The sequence below is a fragment of the Bombus bifarius genome, unplaced genomic scaffold, assembly GCF_011952205.1.
Source record: "Bombus bifarius isolate JDL3187 unplaced genomic scaffold, Bbif_JDL3187 scf7180000008274, whole genome shotgun sequence".
Taxonomy (NCBI): domain Eukaryota; kingdom Metazoa; phylum Arthropoda; class Insecta; order Hymenoptera; family Apidae; genus Bombus; species Bombus bifarius.
In genome coordinates, this window is record NW_022884558.1 from 504,350 (window position 1) to 526,553 (window position 22,204).

Genomic DNA, 22,204 nt, shown 5'->3' on the forward strand with positions numbered 1-22,204 from the left:
TTTCAGCCGGTTTTTCGCGTTAATCTGACCCACGTTGATCCTCTTTTGCCCATTCTTTTCGGACGTTCGTCCCAATGTATTGGGATACGGTCACGGTACGCTGCAGCGTCCTTCATCTTGGTCCAGTCATACTTCATAGGATTTTAGTGGAAAGTGCAGAGCACGGTATCTCGTAAACCGCGGTGGAATATTCCGCGCCAGTACGTGACGTTTTCAGCCGAGAGTTCGCTAAGGCCATTTTGAAAATCCACGACCGAAACGGGACACACACGAGCTCCACGTATCCTGACCGAGGCGAGCTAACGCTGAGAAATAGGATGTACTTCGCCCCAAGGACGACACTTTTACGAGGAAGTAGGGTCGAGTCGTCATGACGCCATTCTTGTAGCCTAAATGGCTCCCGGCCGACTTCGTGCTCAGCTATCATATATCGAATTCTTCCTTGTATCAGTAGGATAAGAAATTGAGTGCTCTTAAGCCAATTCAGGGAAAATTAAGATAGTCTCGATCGTTTCTATCGGTGTATTTATTGGTTATCTGTATCAACGTATCTGGATTATGGCGTATAGCGACGAGCGTGTAAGTAGGAAGATTCTTACTCGGCGGGCTAAAATTCTTATGAATTTCTTTAAACGGTGCAAATGATTTCGAAAAATCTAGCAATTGACGATAGGATAAAATTTAATAAAACGTAATGCGTATTGCCTCCTCGAATTCGAGCTTTAGAGAAGCGACGTTTTATATGCATTAACTTAGCACGTTGCCATACCTAGAAAGGAAAATTTTTATTCAAATTCAAATCCCGCTCATGCTCATTTAACAAATGTAGTCGTATATTTTGCCTATATAAGCAGATCACGCGAAATCTCATCTGAAAATCTTACGAAATGTTAGCGCGAGCGATGATACAAGTGATGGAATGGAAGCTAGTTTAGTTACAACTAGTTGTTCCAAGTAGAAATTGAATTCCACTTCAACACAACGTTCTCAAACTTTGCTATACGTTCAAAGTAATTTGTACGAAGGAATCCACTTCTTTCGTACTTTTCCAAGAATTTAATTGCTTCTACGCTAGTTACGGGATACTAGTGTCGTCGATGAAACTCGAGTTAACTTGGTTTGAACGAAGATGGCATGGTGCTCGGCCACACATTCGAGACATTTTCTATTTATCGATGTCCGCGTGTCTCTCGCGATTCAATTGTCAAGCTCGAGTAAACCGTTTGGCTTTTCGAAACCGTTTCGTTACCGATGCTTCTCAGCTAAAGAAGGTTAACTCTTCTGAAGTTGAAAGCAAACTGCGTGAGCAGAAATTTTGCGCCTGTTTTCCAGCTCGAAGGCGCAACGTGCTTGACTCGTGCTCGGCCGAAGAGCCCGATCGTTTCCTCTTTGCTGAAACGTACGATCAAACTTTTTCCCCCTGTTTGCGCCGACGAGTGCGCCTCTCATTATATCAGCCGCGCAGCGTTTTCTCCTACGCGAGGTCTCACGGCTGCTGGGAGACGCGTCGGCGTTTCCACGAGTTTTATTTTCAATTACGCACTGGAGTGGCTTTGGCACGGCCACGCGTTCAATGCTAAATCATAAAGAACGTTCTCGAAAGTCGAAACTCTCGACATACATTACGCTATTTCAATTACTCGAACAGCGGCAGAGAAGAACAGGGGTGGAGGGGATGAATCGATTGTCCCGACGGCGCAGCGCTTCGAAAGGCTCAAAAAGTATCGGGGCTTTGTGCAGCCTGACAGCATGCAAATGTATCCTACGAGCGAGTTTGTCGTCCGCCTCTTCGATCTTCTCTGCCACCAAGGTGGGAGTAATTTGTATGGAATATTCGAATCTTATTAATAATTTACCATCGTCGTTGAAGATGGGGCCAGACGGAAGGGGAGCGGCTTGTTTGAAACGAATGTCAAAGAAAACGTGATCGTGAAGAGTTGAAAGGGATTCCTCGGTGATCTCGTGATATCGAGATACGTCGCATAATGCGGATATTGTTACAAGATGAATTTTGATGGTGTTCGCTCCATTTGACGTTTCCGAGACCTGGTGACCGTGTTCCTTTCGCTCCCTCCCCTCACCCCTCTTTGACCATTTTATCGAATTTTAACTTCAACCCCTCTGTCGAAGGCAATTCGCTGTTTAATAACTTGGTCACGGCTTTATTGTCTAGATGGAACGAGGGATGGAAGTTTGTTGATTGCTTTCAGCCGCTTTTAGAAGAGGGAACGGTGAAAAAGGATGAATTATCGAGCGTGAAGAATATAAGACACGAAAGTTTCAGCCTGAATTTGCGAGACACCGAGTCTCGAACAATCCACTCGTACTTGCAAGTTCTCGGATGGAAGTTCGAGGTCAACATCCATTGTCGACCAGCGTGAGAAGGTTGCCTTAGGCCTAGACGATGTATCAATTAAATCGGAGTCAAGTTGCTCCAGTAAATTTGACTGTGAGTCGTGTGACCTTTCTCATTTCTCTAGTTTCCTCTGCGATAAGTTTTACGGCGTTATCTTTGCATCGACTTAATCGTCGATGAGGCGACGCCTCCAAATTCTCACTGTTATACTGTTTCTTATGAATGTGCGCGTGGTTGCGCTGCCCTTCGGCTAAACGCGTTCTTCTAAAACGACGAATAAAAAAATTTTTACCCAAAGAACCGCGCACTCGACGTGCATAGCACTCGTTCCCGTGTACCCAGACTCTTCAGACTCTACGAGAAGCTTGAAGATGCGCGATATCGGAACGGCTAATAATCTCGTTCAATTTCAAGGGTTAAATATCAAGAAACTTTTCAGGTACATCTATACAAATGCAGGTCTCGATTATTGAAGTAAGACCAGGTGTAAAAATGTCATTATCTTAGCTACGACTTTTCCAGGAAGCTTCCCAATTGTGTTTGGTTTACCAAATTATCATTGAAAATGTAGGCAATCATTTATACGTAGTATTTTATTACTAAATCGAGAGTTTACGAGCGGTTCTATAATTTTGAGAAAAGGAACACGAGGTTTGTGTGAATTATGGGAACGGCGGAGTGGTGGTAGGAACGGAGCACGTAGCGGCAAGTGCCGTTTTGACGAATAGTTTCGCGATGTTTAAAGAATTCTCAAGAGGTGGCAGTGGGCGCGAATTATTCGCCAAGTTTCCTGCAAACTTTGAACGATTCTTAAATGGAACGACTAAAAAGTCGCTTGTAGGAAACGAGGAGAATAAATGTCTTCGTTAAATGGATGTTTAACGTGGGTTGTTAGCAGAGGAACAGTGCTTTTGGCCACACGTGTGAATCGTAATCCTATATTAAAGATGATAAGCTAGGTATTCATCTGCTCGTGTAATGTCTTTTGGCTTTTAAAAAATCCCTCCTGATGTAACGAAAGCTTTCACGATCTCCGGTTTGGCATACGTTCCTTTAAAATATGCACACAATTTAAAGCGATGAACAGCGCAATAACGTAAGGGTCCGTATCGTTGGAGAACGTTGAAGTTACAATTTAGAACTTATGAAGGCAATTTATATGCGCACATGTAAATTAGATACCATTGGATGGAGACATTTATTAGCGGCAGAGAGTTTTTCATGAAAAGAAAGTTTGGTGAAAAGTTCCGCCGAAAAAGGCTCTTTCAGGGGACTGAAAAAGTTGTGGAAGGGAGTGGGGTGGCGAAGTTTTGCCGCGGAAAATCGATAAGTCGCGACGAGGCTGAGGGTGTACGTTGGTGAGATCGAGGGGCCAGGACAGATCGTCGGATGAAATTTAATTAAGAAACGACCGATCTATAACGCGTTTCACTGCAGTCGACGTTGTCATAAATAAAACCGCAGGTCATTGTACGAGTTGCATTCAATATTAACACCTTGATAAATCTGAATTCGATATTCCGGCTCGCTGTCGATGGGCGTACCGCGCGACTTCGCGGCTCCGTTTATAATTGAACTTATCGATTATGGGACATACCATGTAATATACAGCACTGTGCTAAAGCCCTGGACCATCCGCGCTATCTTATAACGATAGATAAAATACACAGCGTTTGACGATAGTATTTGCACACTTTTTCCAGGTTGGAAAATCAATTGTAAATACTGTAATAAATAAAATTCACAACGTTGAGAATGAAAAGAAATGAAAAATATGATTCGGTATTTTGAAAGGTTGCAAAGAGAATTGTTAAAAATAAGAGATATGTTTATTAAAAATATACGCAGTAGCGTCTCTGCCAAAGTATTGTTACTGGTGAGAGAGCGAAAGAATTCACGTAAGATATTAGTTATTTCAAATTAATCAAGAAATTTTTTACGTAATTACTAACTTGAATTAAATATTTGTTGTAAGAACGACGCAGTGAAAGCAATACCACGTGTCTTTATATTCATTCGTAAAGATACGTAACTTGATATAATATAATGCTACATTTTTGTACGGCGTTCCATAACGTGAGATTCATATATTATAGAAAAGGAATAAGTTGCAAGAATTTCGAGTCTCGGAGTATCAAATAGATATCCATAAATTTCATGAAATTATCGGTTTCTTCTCGTGGAACGTCTCCGAGGTACGGTTCCCTCATAAATATTCAGTTTCCATCGCTTTAATTGAAGTACATACGGCAAAGTTGCGGCGTTATATTAGAAGATTCGTGTTCCTGGAAGATACGCGTGCCAGCGAACGTAATATCCGCGGTAACTAAGTGAAAGTCTGACCCGAGGTGTTGGAACAAGAAATCCGGTCTCGTTTATCAAACTTAATTTCTTCGCGCCGTTAAATACGATTTTCATTCGGGGCCAAGATAACCCCGATGAACAGAAGCATCCGCGATATCCGGCTTGTGTCCGTCGAAGCAGCACAATAACAGTAACAATATTCGTGGTTAATCGAGAACCAGCGGATTTAATCGAAAAACCTGGAAATACGCGACCGTATTGGATATACCCGAGTAGCTGGAAAATGAAAATAAAACGAACATGACTAGGATGTCGATCGGTACGTAATAATTTTATCCACCTGTTAGAAATAATTAATATTAGGTGGAGATCGCGATGTGCATGTATAACTCTTTTCTTACTTTTCATTACTTTCTAGATTAAAATTCCAATTTAAGCTGTTACATTAATTTTCATTAATTGTGGGGAAAGATCCTAAGCCTGGCCGCTGGCAATTGCGATATTCATTCAGAAGTAACAATAGATGAAGCAACTAACGATAGTTGTTAGATCGTTCGGAACTCGAGATGATTAACAATTCAACATCATGAAAATATCGACGTTGAATTGATAATGATGGTACAACGCCGCTGTCGTTTAATCGTGTCGAAGAAGATCGATGAATATTTATGGAACGAACTGATCCACGTGGTTAATTGCGCATTAGAGAATCGAAAAGGTGGAGATCGGTGCCGAGGAGACGTGGAAAGGGATGGAAAGACAGACACAGTGGAACTAGTTTCACGGGGAAGGGGATCATGCACCGAGAGAAAAGTTGAAATTACATGGAAACTATTTCTCTGGCGGCTCCATCTCGGCCCTGTATCGAGGAAAAACGATTTTCGTTGAAAGTGATCCAATAGCGGGCGAAAAAGCGCAGACCCGCGGCTCTTGTATTGGCTCGAAACAGATAGGACAGGATCCAATAAACTCGACGAAGCGTCGGGGCGCAATCAACGATGCAAATGCTCGGTCCGTATAAAGAAAGCCGCATAAAGGGAGGGCAAAGTGTTTTTTCGTATGCGGCCCTTTTTCACGTGCCGTATCACGCTCTCGTTCAATCGTCCTTCTCGTTCTCTTTCGTCGGGTTCCTCGCGAGTACGGAACTTTCGATCAGGCATCCCGTATGGAAATGACACAGGCGTGAATGTAATCAGCGCTAGCTGCTAGATCTAGGTTGCAGTGGAATACGAGGGCTTCGTTTTGCATAGAATAAGCGCGCACGCGAAATCCTTCCGCCAGCGGTATAATTAATTGTCCGATAGTCTCTCGCTACAGAAGGATTTTGGCCAGAATGAAAATGGATGAAATATTCAAGACGAATCGTTCTGAAGCTTGGAAAGGATTTAACATCAAATGCGATTATGATTGATAAAAAACAAAGAACAACAAACGGAACAAGTAAATATACTAACTATATGGAATAGACGACACAAATGTCAAGTATATTATGTTACGTAGCGACGAAAAACATATTAAACTGATACGAACGAAATTAGAATGAAAGATGTATGGAAAAATACACAATAGAAGAAAAGTGTAATAAGAAATCACGAAATATTCTTCTGTGAGAAATTACGAATTAATTATTTTCACTACTTTCATGCTTTTGGTATTAACACATTGCGTACGGCGCTCTGCGCGCTCAACGCGCTCTCAGGGCCTGCATGTTTTTGAACGCTCCAGAAGCATGCTTGCCAAGCAGTAGGATGCGTATATATAGATTTTTAATTTGCATTCGATATTATATTTTTTATTCAATGTCTAATTCTATGTCTAATTGCATCACTTAATTCAAGAATGTTACTGCTATCGCCGAATTCATTTTCGTCGCAAGTGTTGTTTGGTGCATCAGATAAATCATCAAACAGCAATTCACTTTGACTTTCATTTTCTTTAGATCTATGTGTCATTTTGCTACTTTTCATAAAAATATATTTCATAAAATAATTTTTGTTATAACTTATCAGTAACAGATTGAAAAAGTAAATGATTTTTAAGAAGCTGTTTCCTTATAAGTTAAAACATGAACTTTGAAATAACAAAATGTACAACAATAAAACACTTTATAAGGTACGCTAGACGATCGGCACAGATTTACCGATGTACTGGCTATACTGACTGATTGTTTCTACATGCTCGCAATATCAACATTCAGTTGTTGTTACGCCGGGCCTCTCTGCCTGGCCCAGGTCACACACCGCGGGCCAGACGGACACCAGATGTCCGCCTTTCCGTACGGCGTACCCTCAATATCCTTAAGCACCCGTCATAAACCCGAGTCACTTGCCTGCTAAGGTCCTTCAAAACAAACAAACATCTGTGTCCGAAGAATTTCTAAAGACTATTGTCTACCACGGCGGGACAAGGGAAAGTTAGTTTTCTCACGTGCGCTGCAACTTTCCTCCCACTAACCACTTTCTCGCGAGGGCGGTTAAGACCCTTCGGTTAACCAATTAACAGCGAAACCTGTTTCCCTCACTCTCTTAACTAACATCGGCACCAACAAATCCGATGGTCCCGTGCGCTAGACACACCCATCCTTAGCTTTCCTCCGACACAGCATCGTCACTCAACTTCACTTCTTCTACATCGTTGGAAAAGTCAACTACTAAGTATACGCTAATGCCCAGCGGGGCAGTCTAAGCATAACGCGAGAGTCGGTCTCGGTATTGTCGAGCATATATTTCCTCTCCTAAATATCTCATAGTGCTACGTCCACTAATACATTGAATCCACTTATAAGAGCCCTGCTCTAACGCACATATCTATCTTAGCTTCGTGCGACAAGTTGTTAATTATTTATTTCTCTACGTCAGTGTAATCTAAGTGTTGGAAGCATATAATTTATAATTCTGTGAATCACAGGGTTATACAACCTCAATCACCCCTATTATCTCAACGGAAATCAGGGGATCGATCAATTCGTGGTGTCGATTGTTATAATCGTAACGGGGATTTACGACCCCCGTTGACGTCTCTCCTTGCGATTACGTCTCCCCGCGATTGGTCGAAGAAACAGTTGTTTTGCTAATCAATTATCACAAGAATGCGCAAAGCTTCATTACCCTGGTAATGTAACAAAAACATTTATCTCTGGTTGCTTAAGTCACTGGTTCAGTCGAAAAATATCTCGTGACCCGTACGTAATGTGTTAAATAATTCATATTCGTATTGATTGTTTAAAATTGTCAACCCATCGGTTTAGCTTGTAAACGCAGTAATCAGAAGGTGGTCGAGAAACGGACGAGTGTTGCCAGGACAAGAAAACGATACAAAGGTAACAGAGACCGATACCAGGTGTCGAGGTACACTCGGCGTAATCAACGGGAGTAAATAGGTGTCGGTCGTCAGAGGGAAGCGGGCAAAAGGGTTCGGTACAATGACCCGCCGGCGTACGTGCGGGCGGACAGCGCGAAATGCAAAGTTAAAATATGCAGGGAACGTACGTGAGCCGGAATCTCGTTACTCCATTATCGCCGGATTACTGCGCCTGCAGCTCGTCCCAGACGCGGTAATCCGGTCGCAGCGCGCGCCACGAACGCGCGTTAACGAAGTAACACGGCCTCAAAGTAACCACGTCGGACCTACTCGCGAGATACAACTTTCCTCGCCTCACCCATATTCTGCCAATTCCCAGTTCCACCAGTCACGCGTTTAACCTTTAAAACCTCATCCGTAGTTCCTACCACGAAGTCTGTAACAGACGGATTTTCAATTAACACTGAACGCATCCCCATGTGCCTCGAATAAGTTCGTAGCTTGATTACCGGTGTATCAATGATCCAAAGCGAAATCTAAAGTGATACAGTCGAAATTTTCGAAGCTGTTAGAAACACCGAAAGGAATATTAATGGTGTTTGCAGCTACATGGCAAATAGATAGCACGAAGTTCGGATATGTATTGAGATATGGATAGACTGTAGATTCAGTCGGGACTAGAATAAATGGACAGGTAGTGAAAATGAATAGCAACGAAGTTTCGTTAAATGCTGCTTGCTTACACAAGAACGTAAATATTAATTTCAATTATTTACCAAATTATCTATGTACTATAAGCATATATAAGAATCGATACTTTATTATATAACATTAGTATCTACTAGATCGAGCATACTTCGTTCATATCTACTTCCACTATCTGTCCACTTATTTTTATGCCTGATTGTACGTTGAGTTACAGACAAGTTTTTTGATTCTTGAAATAATAAGCAAGTCGACGAGTGCTGCGTTTAATCATAAATTTATCCAGTTCTAATTTTCTGTTGTTTTGCGCAAATCGTGTTTCATCAAATCGTGTTATTGTTATCATATCCATGCAAAAAGGAGAAAAGAGAATGGACTCGTCGCCTTTCTACAGAGTATTAGGTTGTCCGGAAAGTGTCTTTCTTTCGCAAACGTGTTTTTTTACAACAATGCAACTTCATACAAACGTGAAACCAAGTGTGTGAAATGTCGCGGTGTTTATCTCAACAGAATAAAATGGATCGTACGTAATTCGACAAAATAATATAAAACAAAAAACGTTGTGCGTCTATTGTTTCCTCATAAAACGAAAGAAACTTTACGGACAACTTAATACATTTTCAAGCCACCAGGCGCGTGACAACGATATCAATAAACAGTGAAACAATACTGTTGCTCGTAATGTCATAGGATATGTTTTCAGAATTACACTGCCATTCCTTTCTCCCTGGAATTTACCACGGTGAAGTCGTCCTGTCCACGGGACGACACGGCGGCGTTAAGTTTATGATTCATAAGGTGCGCGATGACTCGAGGCACGCGACAATCCTCTAAACACCGACGGCTTATCGTACACAGTGATACATTTAACGTTTGAGACATAAGACAAGCGCGTAGTTGGAGCTGTGTTAAATTAAGAGGAAATTGAACTGTTCGCGAGACTATCAAATTTCTGACTTAATGCTCGTAAGTCACGCGTCAGCCCCGTTACGGACTTCCGCTTTCACTGTGTAAATTAACTAAACTTACGATTTCGTAGGATCGCGCCTGAGCCCTCGCATTCTCGTTGTTTCCTCTTCCCTCGTTCGAATTAATCGATCGATGCTTTATCATCTGTGATTTATCGCCTTTCTTCTGAATCGAATTGAAATTGAGATATTTTGAATGTTCTCCCTGTGCTAATTTAATATAAATGTCGCAGGATTGTTAAGAAAATACAATTTTTAGGATATTTGAAACATCGGGAAAAAGGAAAATCTAAAATTCAGTAATTTATATATTGTTTCTATGAGATGCAAAAATTAGTTAAAATAGCAGATGCTTTGCAAAAATCCACTGCAGAAATCAGGAATACGATATCGACAATGTTAGGAAATATAGTTTATCGTACTAGGAATATTTTAATTTTTTCGAAGTTTATAAAATTAGAGGAAGCAGATCAAGGATAAACAATGATGGCAAAAATAGTAAACAAACTCTCTCAATTCTGTTCCATGAACATACTGTTAAAAAACAAAATTCACTAATGTGTAAAGAAACAAAGTTACAAATGAAATGTTATTTAATCGTAATGGTTAGCTGGATTTTAATGGATTAATAAAATACACAAGAAATAAAATCTATGTAGAATACTTTAAATATTTCTAAATATTTCCTACAAATACATAGTCGCTTGTAAGTAATAATTTTTCTCCTAAAACTTTTTATTTGAAACTTTCCCAATCGCGTCATTTTTCTAGCAAATCAACCACATTTACATAAATCCACCGGAAGATACACTACGTAATTGCATCTTTATCTAAGAAAAAGCTGTGCCAGTGCACCTGATATTTCTCACGGTTTCACCTTCCATTTTCACACCACTAACCCAACCTCCAACTACCCGAAGACAATGTTCCCACTCGATCTTGCTCACAGTAGATGATCCCGAGAGGAGAAGAACAATCCCGAAACAAGTGCAACGTGCTCGTTGCTGTACAAAATGGAATTATCTTCGTCGTCGAGCGGGAAAACACGCGCTTGTTCGACTATCGTCGCGGTTGTTACTTGTATCGCCGAGCGCTCTTCTTCGTCGGTGCATTCGTCAACCTCCGGACGGCGTGTTCCCGTCGTCGACGTCGACGTCGTGTGCTCGGCCCGACATCCAGCCGCATTATAGCGGCCTAGCTGCCGGCTGACCTAAAATATGCCAAGTACACGTGGCCCTGTTAGGATTCCGAGCCTGCAGCCTGGCTGCCACCTCTGCTGTTCCCCAGAAACCAGCCTCCGGTGCCAAGTAAACGCGTCGTTGCGTTATACATTTTCTCGCATAAACACGAGCGTCTCGTCGTCGTAAATTGGATACCAGCTGATACACGTTGATTGCTAATTGGTGTGTTTCGGTTTCTAAGTACGAAACTCCGTTATCGAAGGCGGTTGAGAGCTGCAAGGGGTTATTTCGCTGCTGGCTGAAGTTTCGCGTGGGGTGGAACACGATGCAGATGTGGCAGAAATTACGGAAGGGCAAGGGAAACGAGTGCTTAGCCGGGCTCGCAGCGAACTCAGCTAATTCTCTTTGAGTAATTTCGGATAGAGGCGACGACTGCGTTGTTTGAACGTTGTTGTTGAGTTGCAGCTCGAGATAGAAACTCATTGTTGTGTCTTCTTCGAGTGATTATGTAATTAGGAAAGACTGTGTAAAATGCGAGATGAGATGCGCCACGGTGCGTAGGTCGAAAGGTTTTTTCCCAGGGGAGAAAGAATTTCGCAGGTCTCTCGTTGGTTTCTAAATTTCGCGAGAAATAGAATTTCTCTTGGCGAAGGAAGCGTTTCACGATGCAGGGAATAGCGTTTTCTGCGCGATGCAATTCTCGCCACTTGCCCCTAGGTATTTCCTCGAGTCGGTGAACGAAAATAGAGTGGCAGCCGCGAGGAAACAAACCGCTATTGTCACAGATCGCTGACCATTCTCGCGAAATCCACGATAATCTTTTTTACTCGGCTCGCCGGTGAACCAACTGCAGTCGAGGCCATCACGTACAACCGGCTCGTTTGTCTTCTTTCGACGAGCCACTCGTTTCTGTATTCTCAGTTTCAATTCGCTTTCAAACGTTCTTGCGCTCCTTCACCCTATTTGCCTCGCCGTGCCGTGGTATCGGCGAAGCACCGCCATTTCTAAAAAAAAAAAAAAAGGAAAAAGAATAATAAAATTGTCTGTGTTCGAAGATTTTGAAAGTGGAACAACCAATACAATACGTCGCCTCTCTTTATACATTTCCGTCTTTTTCTTTTCCCTTTAAAACATCATAAAGCGAGTATACGAAATTATATAGAACTGTATTTTCCGTTTGTGATTTTGATGACCTATCTTTCGTTGGTTTAGATTTGGTTGAACGGTATTGAACATTTCGGCCGATGCAGTTCCGCGTTTTTCAATTTCGCACGCTACAGTCGGCCGAACGAAATTACGCGAATCCACGTTATTTCCATAAAACGGTGGCGCAGGCAATAGAAATTTCTCGGGTCCCTACTGAATATTTAAAAATTGCCAACGACCACCCTTTCCGCTGGTTACGACTGTTGCGGGTTGGCCAGCGAACCGCATTGTGTCCCGAATTCAATAGTTTTATACGTATTATTATAGAAACTCAAATTATACCTACCTGCAATCAGCAATTATTTCAATTGGTTTTCAAATAATAAACCATTCCGATATGAATAAGAAGGATATAATAACATGATAATAATAAAAATAACGCCGAAAAATAAAATTTCTGTGTATTTTGCATTCGCGTAATTTTTAACAGAGAAATACTGCGCACTAAATTCTTAAACGCTAATATTCGCTTACTCCCAGGGATCACTGATCCAAGATTCGCTACTGAACGATTTATTTCCTTCAATAATTCTTGTTTCTACGTTAGAAGGGGAGCTGCTACGTGCTTCCTGACATCGTTCATTGGGATTTATATCGACTCTGTTCTCGCGAAGATGTACGAAGCCGACCGGAAGGGTACGTGTTGCAATCGCCAGTCGTTGAACCCATCCGCAACCGGAGCTCCAGGAGAGAATTTTTACCTGACCCTATGCTTCGAGGCTGTCTTTAAATGTATTAAGGCTGATCTTCTGTATTCCATACTTCGTATTAACCTTTGCGATGATTTATATCGTTCCTAGGTCTTTTATATGCTTACAACGACTAACTGTTGTTGGTCGTTCTTCGAGCAACGTATACGCTTCACCGAAACGTAAATTCTTTCTATTAAATCATAGCTTGCGTGTTTATGGGAAATGCACAGATGCACGTAGTATGTAAAAATGTACGTAATACTCGTTATAATACTTTGCAGACGAGATAAATGTTCATTTAATTCGTATTTTTCTATAAATATCCGCAGTCTAGTCATTTTGTAATCGCATAACGCACGTATAACAGAAGGAGGAAGAAACAAAATTTAATTGGCACTAGAGTTGGACATATACTGATAATCTGCGAAACATGAACTTATTACCACGTTAGGAGCCAAAATCAAAGATTGCGTCTGTAGGTGAAGGAAAGACGATCTTCCGAAATTAAGGAACGATAATTTTAAATCGTATGAAGATCACTATCGATAAAGATTTACGTATACTCTTTGTAAGTTTTTCGTATGGCTGCAGATGAACTTCAGAAACTCGTAAGAAAAAGCCGCTTTAATAGAACGTAAGTTTCATCGCAAAGAATCGTCATCTCCTTCGGTCTCATTCTACGTATTTTATGTCGCTGCGAACATCGAATTTATCGACTTCGTCCGATTTTAATTGGCTAGAATCAGCCTGCTCGGCGGAGGGAGGACAAAAACGGACTGCAGAATATCACGTTGTACTACTGAAACTTATATCGATCCGTCGACCGTGCCCATCTCTCGCGGCGCGTTCCAGTAGCGTACAAAGTCAGCGCGCACAACTCAGCTAGAAATTTCATCGATTTCGCGAATTCTTTCGATATCAATGTAAGAAAAATGAATCTTGAATGCGGTACTCGCGTGCAGAATTTTTTCCCGCCATCTAAAAGACTCACAGCTTCTGCTGAACATAGAGAAAAAACAAGATTGTTTGTTTTAAATTTGTAAACAGCGGAAATGGGCTCTTAATTACTTTTGTTCTCCAGATAATGAGATTACACAAGCGTGCCATAAGCGGGCAGTGTAAAACGCTGAGATTTAATTTCCCGTTTATGAGGCTGCTCATTTTAAAAAGAAAATCAAGATTTTATTTCGTCGATAAATTCCTACACGCAGCCGTTTCACATATACATTTAGATGCTCCTCGTAAACCATTAATTTTCATTCGAACATATACTGCTTAGAACTTTGATAAATTCACTTCGACGTTGAGGTACAAAGAGACGTCTAAGTAAGGAATAGTTTGCCACGTTACTGGGAACGTTTCAGCCTGCGGCTCCAGCCCAAGAGTCACGCTCAATGGCAAACTGAATCTCAAGGTTTAAGGGAAGATGCACGAGGCTAACCCCCTGAAGCAACGAAGTTCTCCAACTCCGTTCCTTTTTCCTGATTCCAACGAGAAACATCGACTCTGTGACAAATCATCTCTTCTTCTTTAATCGTAATGAAAAAAGATTGTGATCTATAAAAGATAGATAGATTAGAATTACATTAGCACATTCCACCTGACCAAAATATCCAAATTTAATAATTATTATAATATTAAATGGGCGAAACGAATCTCTGTTCATTTAGATTGTATTCATAAAAATGTGAATTCAGCTGTTTCCTTCGACTTTTCGCTTAATCACCATGAAACAAATTATTCGATGCTCGTGGTATCAGTTACACACCTTTCGCTAGGTGACTTCAGCAACAAGCAAAATTGGAGGTTCAGGCTATCTTCTCGTAAAACGAGTAATCGATTTCAGCGATACGGTCGAAGCGCGAATGAACACTTTAAGCACACGAGGAAGGGAGCATAGACTTCCCAAGTTTTTCTAGGCAGGAAGGCTGTGTTTTGAAGATTCACACAGATATATCTACCTAATAGAAGGATGAGATAGATCGAACTATCCGGTGGCGCAGACGCTGTTCCAGTAACAAATGGAATATGCCGAGGCAAGGGGTGGCGAAAAATTGAATGTCCTCGCCGGCGTCCACCAATGGGGAGGACAATGTAGTTTTTTCGATGAGTGTTCGATGTCGGTCGAGTAGACAACCACGCTTAAAAGGGACGTCTAGTTTGAAGATTTACGCGGCGTCTACTAGCAAGAACTAACACACGCTGTCCACGAAAAAAAGATATGATTAATCGAAAATCCCCAACTTCTTTGGCACGACTTCCACCGTTCAATGTCCTGTTCCTTCTCCGGGCCACGGGTTTATGTTTGACGTTCCTCAGATTAGTTACAATATCGTTCTATCTCTTAACCAGATTTTCCCGATGTAGAAGGTATAACGCCAAGTTCGCCAGCCGATAGTCACGTGCAAGCAAACGTCGCAAACTTGGTTCCATGGGAAATTCCGTTAGGTGCAGATATCCGTGTTGAGAATTGTAGATCTTAGTTGCCGAAATAAATGTATAGGAACACACAAATTACATGTAGAAATGATATTAACACTTTGACTGCCACGCCGAAATCACATGTTTCGCTCAGAACGCCATGAGAGTATTTTTATTATTAAAAGTATATAATAGCAAAATAATAATAAATTGATGATGTAAGACAACATTCTTCCCCAATGGGCCGTTTATCTTATTGGTGGTCACGGGTAGCCACCATGGCGCTTTGGTAACGGTTGATAGCGACATATAACAAGGCTTCGTTTATTTCAACAAACCATTCGCATTTGTTATTTCGTCGTAAGAAAAACGTCCAGAATATATTGTTGAAACGTGTAGAAGATATTAGTAAACAGTATTATAATTATTTTTATGATTTCGACAAAACATTCGGCTGAAATGGTAGAGGTCCGCAAAAAAGATTATGTTTGCGATAAACCAATGGTAGTGGTAGATCACAACAGAGGAAACTATGCTGTAGATTTATCAGATCAAATGATAGCATATTCTACACCACATAGAAGAACCCTCAAGCGGTATATAAAATTAGCTTTAGAGTTATTGTTAAATACATCAATTTCAAACGCGATGATACTCTATAAACAAGCAACAAAAACAAAACTCAAGGTATCAGATTTTAGAATGGCACTCGCAATGCACCTTACACAGTGCCATTCACCAGAGCCGCCAAATATACTTATTCGACAAAAATTGCGACACGAAATGCGGAAGAAAGAAGGGCAAGCGTACCTGGTACGAAAATTTTGCGGGGAGTGCTATAAAAAAATTGTTAAACAGTTAGGATCAAAAATTGCTAAAATTCGGACCAAACAGGTAACCACCTATTGTCCAGATTGTATAGATGAACCACATTTATGTTTAGTGTTTTAACACAGTGCACCGTTAGATACAAGGTTTGTTCTCATTTTTCTTTTATTGATGTTCTAATAAAGATGTTTAATTGTTCAATGTGACACTTTTTATTTCAAAATATCTTCTACTTATCGGTTATATTCGAAATGCCCTAACTGTCAATTTTCATACAATTTTTACAATTGTAAGAAGTTCAAGCGCTCCGGTCACCAATGACCACCGTGGCGTCGCACGATAAACCGTGTCCGGTCATACATGAGCAACGTGGCAGTCAAAGTGTTAAAATAGTTTCAAACTTATTTAATATGTGATTTACAAGATATTCGTCGACACATATTTGCACGCATCTCAGCACTCTCTTTGTCTCACCATCTTCTTTACCACACTACCAACGAAACAGTTGCCTTCATCTGTTTTACGACACGCTGTGCACGCACATACTTTCACACACTCATACTCATATGTGTGCGTCACTACTACGCGACTAATCTAGTGTAACACACAAAATTACACATATCTCAATAATCTGTTTGCACAAACATTTGCCTTGTTTATCTACGAAAACACAGCTGCGATCAAAAATACAGATATCCATCTCCACCACGTTTCGGCCGAGCAATTTGCAAGATAGAACATACTATCAATCGACGATCGGGTTCAAACAAGCTTCAACAAGCTTCCAACAAGATACTGAAACACGTTTGCAGACTCGCGGAATAAGACAATTGATATGAATTCTTATAGGAAGAAGAGAAGAACGCAAACGGAACTAGTTCATTTGATTCGACATCGTGTTCACTTTGCACCATCTTGAGATTTTTACAATCTACTTAACCAGTCTCCGCCAAGTGTCGGAAACATGTAGAATATCCGCGTCACGGTTCGAAATCACGAAATCTCCTCGCAAGCTGCAGCTTCGTAATTACCCAACGTCCACTTAAGGCAACGAGTTCCTCTGGCAACGAATAGACGAACAAAGGTCTGGGCTGTGTAGATTCCAGGCCGGAGACGCGGTGCGTTTAGAACGTCAGATTCGTGCCCTCGCCATGGAATTATTGCCACGCGAACGTATTGTTCTCTTTGGGGGCGCGTAGCGGCCGCTCGGGAGCATTGACTTCCGGTCGGACTGCAGGCAATTTTGCACGGATAAACCCCCGCCACGGTGACCTGTCCTCGCTAATTTTCGGTGTATCGAGCCGTGCTTATGCGAATTAGAACACCCTCATTCACCATTCAGCCCTATAATCAACGATATAGTCGCGACGCAGCTTCGCTGGAGTTGCAACACCCGATCGAAACGTCGATAGATTTGCGAAGGGACGTTAGGTCGACGATGCTTTGTGAATTCTGTGAGCCTGGCCAACTATTTATCGATGACGACGTACAATGCGATATCGGATCACCCTGCGGCAAGAAATCATAGCCGTGCAGGTAACCGGGGACAGTGGTATCGAAATATCGCAGTTTCCTTTGTCAGATAATCCCTACAACTGTTCCGTCTTGATAGAGAGACCACGATTTCATAGATAGAAACGACCGAAATATTGACACTGTTTAAAGACGAGCAGAGTAAGGGTAGCATTGACATGAAAGGTACGATTATTATCGAACGACAGAGCGCGAAAGATCTACACTAACGCAACTAGGTTCGCGTAACCTGATTACAGGGATGAAACGGGACAGAGGGAAGGAAACTTTATCCGATACTGAAGTTTCGTAGCAAACAAAGCCCGCGCAGCGATCAAGAGGTCCCGGTTTAATGCTAAACGTTGCAAATCCGCTTGCATGTGTCTTCAAAGCGGATTACAACCGGAATCGGCAGTGCGAAACTATTCTCTACGCTCGGCGCGATTTCGAATGCGCAATGACGTTCGCTGCTGGTAATCACTTGCAAGTAGAATGACGAAGTTACCACTGTGACTTTTATCCCTGTCACAATAGTCTGCTTTTCATTCGTTAGTCGTAGACAAGTATGTAATCCTAGCTGAATTTAACTCCATATTCGATGCATCGTGCACTCTCTGACCTCTTAAATGAAAACAACCCGTTGCACCATATTTTTTGCTCGACGAATTTAATATTCATCCAACGCTTGTAGATTTTGCGTTTCACTGTCAGTTTCTTCGTTTTGCATCTCCGTTCTATTTATGGTTTTACTTATTCTTTATTTACGCATATCGTCGGAATAAACTGCAAAAATGTTTATCTATTTACAGCTACAAAACGAATTTACCACGATGAATAAAATATATGTCTGTTGCAAAGAACATAATTTAAAATCCTCTGTTTTACTTATTTTCAACCAAACCGATATTCCCTGCAACATTACACAATCTAAACACGATAATCACAGGGTTTCTTCCACTTGCAATTAACGATCTACTGAGAAATTAAAAGGTTGACAGATTGACCAACGTCAGTCCCGGAGAAAACTGCAAGATTGCAAACGTGTATCGAAACAATTCGTTTACACGCTTTCGTCGGCCATATATATTTTTCAGTTAGGATAAAAAGCCGAGCTCGCTACAACGAAGTTTTATTTCTCGTTGCACGTGTGCAACCCCAATTCCCAGTAGCGTTCATTCATCCTCAAAGCTATCTGCTTCGAGGCACGCGCACCTGCCACCGACCTACCGCGCTTCTACCGCACCCATATTAAGATTCAAACGCGATTTTCTGACTTTCAATATTCTACTCGCTACTGCAACGACCGCCCTTTTCTCCCCCGTGAATTTATTGAACTGTCTACTTTGTTACAACGTCGAGGGAATCGCATTCCATATTTCATCGCGATTTTTCATCATCGTATCTCTGTACTGTCCTTCTTGGTTGAAAAAAGCTTGGTTCGTTTATCAAGGAAACTTTCAATAAAACATGGAATATTAGCATGCACGACTTTTACCGAGTGTCTTATCCAAAATCGATATGTGTCACCAATTGTTTGCATAATCAACGAACTACTAACATTTTCTTACCGTTCGCAAGCTTCTAAAATTTATTCTTATCGATATATCTACGTACATGTTTTTTCGTTCTAATTTTGTGGCAGACGTTTTGTTGAAGCATTAAAAATCTGTTCGTTAAATGAAAAAATGGAATATATTTCTTGAACACATTAATTCAATGAACTTATCAGCCGATCTAATTTAATAATTGCGAAGATTAATGTACGTGCAAGATGTCGTGGCCAGTCAACGATTTGTTAAATGAGGTTCTTTAATAGTTTGGCAAAGTTCCCCGGCTACGTTTAAGATCATTATTAAATATCATTATTACGAAGGAAGAATGAATAAAAATGACAAATGGAATACGCTGCTCTGCGATCTAACTCGATATATAACTCGATTATAACCGAAGTTTGAATATCGAAATAGCGTGCCAAAATGTAAGAAATATTCGCGTTCGAGTTATTTTAGATTGGCCATAAAACGACAAACATCGACGTGATTTCTACGAAGAATTCTACGTGAAGTAATCGACAGAACGGGCAATAATAAGGTAGAACGCCGGAGTGAAAATAGCGCAACAAGTGCAATTGCAGCAACGACAGCTGCAGCTACAACAGCCGCACGTATTATATTAGAAATCCGGTCGCATTATCTCGTCGAATTTATTCCTTCAGAGTTCTATTACATCGGTGTAGACCGTACACTCTACAACCTATGCCTCTTTACTTATTTTCTATTGTTTATCTCGAGGATTTTCCTATCTCTTACCTCTGATACCGTTGAAACCTCTTTCTTTCGTTCTTTGTTTCCTCTATTCTTCGAATCAAAATTTATTCTTTATAAGAGAAAAAATAAATAAAGAAAAGAAAGAAAGAAAAAGGAACGAAAGAATAAAATTAGAATAGAATTTTATAGATTGCTTCGGATAAGATTGCAAGTAGCTGTAGAATTGAGTGATTAATTAACGCGAGGATACGTGATATAGCGAATTCCATATTGAAACTGCTCCTAACGAAGCCGGTGAAAAACGGAACATAAATCAGGATGGACATTAATTTTGTTTTCAGCGCCGATGGCAACTACGAGGTGACCATTATGACCAAAGCAATTTTGCACCATACGGGGTTGGTCGTGTGGAAACCGCCAGCGATCTATAAATCATTTTGCGAGATCAACGTGGAGTACTTCCCCTTTGACGAGCAGACTTGCTTCATGAAGTTTGGTTCTTGGACTTACGACGGGTACACGGTGAGTAAGATTCAACCAACGATTCGCCCTCATTTCACCCTCGATTAATCATCGTCTAAGTATTTAACCAAAGAACCAACCATAATATCATAATTCGCAATAGTTCACAAATTCACAATAATTGTGGGAGAAAACAGTTTTTAATCAGCCAGATTACCTTGTTAGGCCAACGTGAAACTCGTCATGAATTTTACTGCGATTCATTTTAACCCTATTGCGGTTATTCGGTATAAAATTGAAACAAGGAATCACGCGTATCGATGACTGCAGTCTTTCACATATTCGTACATTTTTTCGTCATGCTCGTAGATGACAATGGTCTTGTTGCGTAACGTTGTTTCGAATTTGTCTTTTTGTTCCTTTCTTCCACGAACTTTTTATTCGCGTCGACTGCTAATGTTGCGATGTATATATGGTATCTTTTAAAAATCGATCGGTCTATCGAAATTCGCCAACCATTTCCTATTGCATTAAACATTCCCCCGAGCAAGTCGTTACGCATACTACTGCGCACAAAATGTGACTAGGGATCCATGACTGGACGTAAAGCTTTATGCTAAATAGAACTGTCATCCTCCCCTTCGATTCCCTCGAGTCAATGGAGACCTACTACGGGACTAATAGTAGCAGATTTCATAACGTCAAATTGGCTGCGGGTAATTTAACAGAACGTCGCGTGCTTCCATGGCGAGTATTTTTAAACCAGTGAAAATTATTCACTTCGATGTGCACACACTCTATGTAAATATTTTTCATAAATAAATGACGTTGCAATTAAAGATCGCGAGGAATTTGAAAACATAAAGAAGAAACGAAGATTAGGTTGTAGGAAATGATGAAAATTATGAGCTTTTCAAACTATGAGCTAGTCAAACAGTTGTTTTCAAGTGCTGTGTGACGTGAGTGAAAAGTGCCGGTAAAACAGACCAGAGAATGTGCATGGTTTAAAAATAATTTGTCCAAATAACTCGAACATTCGCTGAATTCATACGTAAAGCAGTAGCATCGGAACGGAAGAAGCGTGGAAAAATTGTTAAGATGCTTCTACGATGAGAAGGTTGGATGGGAAATCGGGAAAAAGTAAAGAAATTTCTTTGCATCGGTGGACAGGTTGTATTGAAGTAGGAGCAGAGAACTGAAGAAGAACGGGGGTAAAAGCAGGCTAGCTGGCTGAATCGCGTTACAATGCGACCAAGATATGCAAGAACGCATCAATGGAACGTCGACCGAGTTTTCCTTAGAACACGAGCCTCCCCACCGATGTTCAACGTGTACTTGCTTCCCTCTGTCGGATGAATTTATTACATTTATATTTCGATCTACTTCGTTTGCTTCTTCCTTCGTTGCTATTTCGCCAGCGTTTTCGACAACGTCGTTTTTATAGAGCTCTTTACTAAATGGGCTCGTGATTTAATCAAATTGATCAATCTTCCAATAGCTAATCTCCCTTTGGTCTCGATTATAGCGAAAGAACGTTTTGTAATTTTCCAATAGCGTTCTGCAAGTTTCTCCACCGATAACGTCACAGATCCGATGATATTTTGATATTCCTCCGAGAATTTCACTGCATTAAGCGGCCGGTCATATTTCGATCCAAGTCCACTTACGGTCCAACGAAGTATTTCTTAAAAGAGAACGATCGAATTGTAAATCCGGTCACGTTCAACCTTTGCTGCGGTTTTGTTTCGATAAAAATTTCTTCTGTGAGTCACCGTACACCCAATCGTATTTCTCATCCCCCCGACTAGTGTCGATTATTCGAAAGGCACATTCACGAGGGAAGTTCAATGTTTCAAAAGGATTCGTGACAAAGAATGTTTTTGAGCGTTGTAATCTTCGAGATTAGCTGGCAGATTTTTCGTAATCTGACATTCTGTTGGCTACTGTGATTTACGAACAGTAGGCAATCACCAAAAGGAATATTAAGAATATTGGAGATTCC

General features: G+C 41.0%; 1 protein-coding gene across 1 annotated transcript in view; it reads left to right on the top strand.

Moving 5' to 3' along the window:
* Nucleotides 1-22,204, top strand: part of LOC117212052 (acetylcholine receptor subunit alpha-like 1) — a 163,028-nt gene that overhangs the window by 107,708 nt on the left and 33,116 nt on the right. Inside the window, exon 5 of the mRNA XM_033456512.1 lies at nt 20,082-20,262. Coding sequence (XP_033312403.1) covers nt 20,082-20,262 — 181 coding nt within the window. The remainder of the gene's footprint in view (nt 1-20,081; nt 20,263-22,204) is intronic.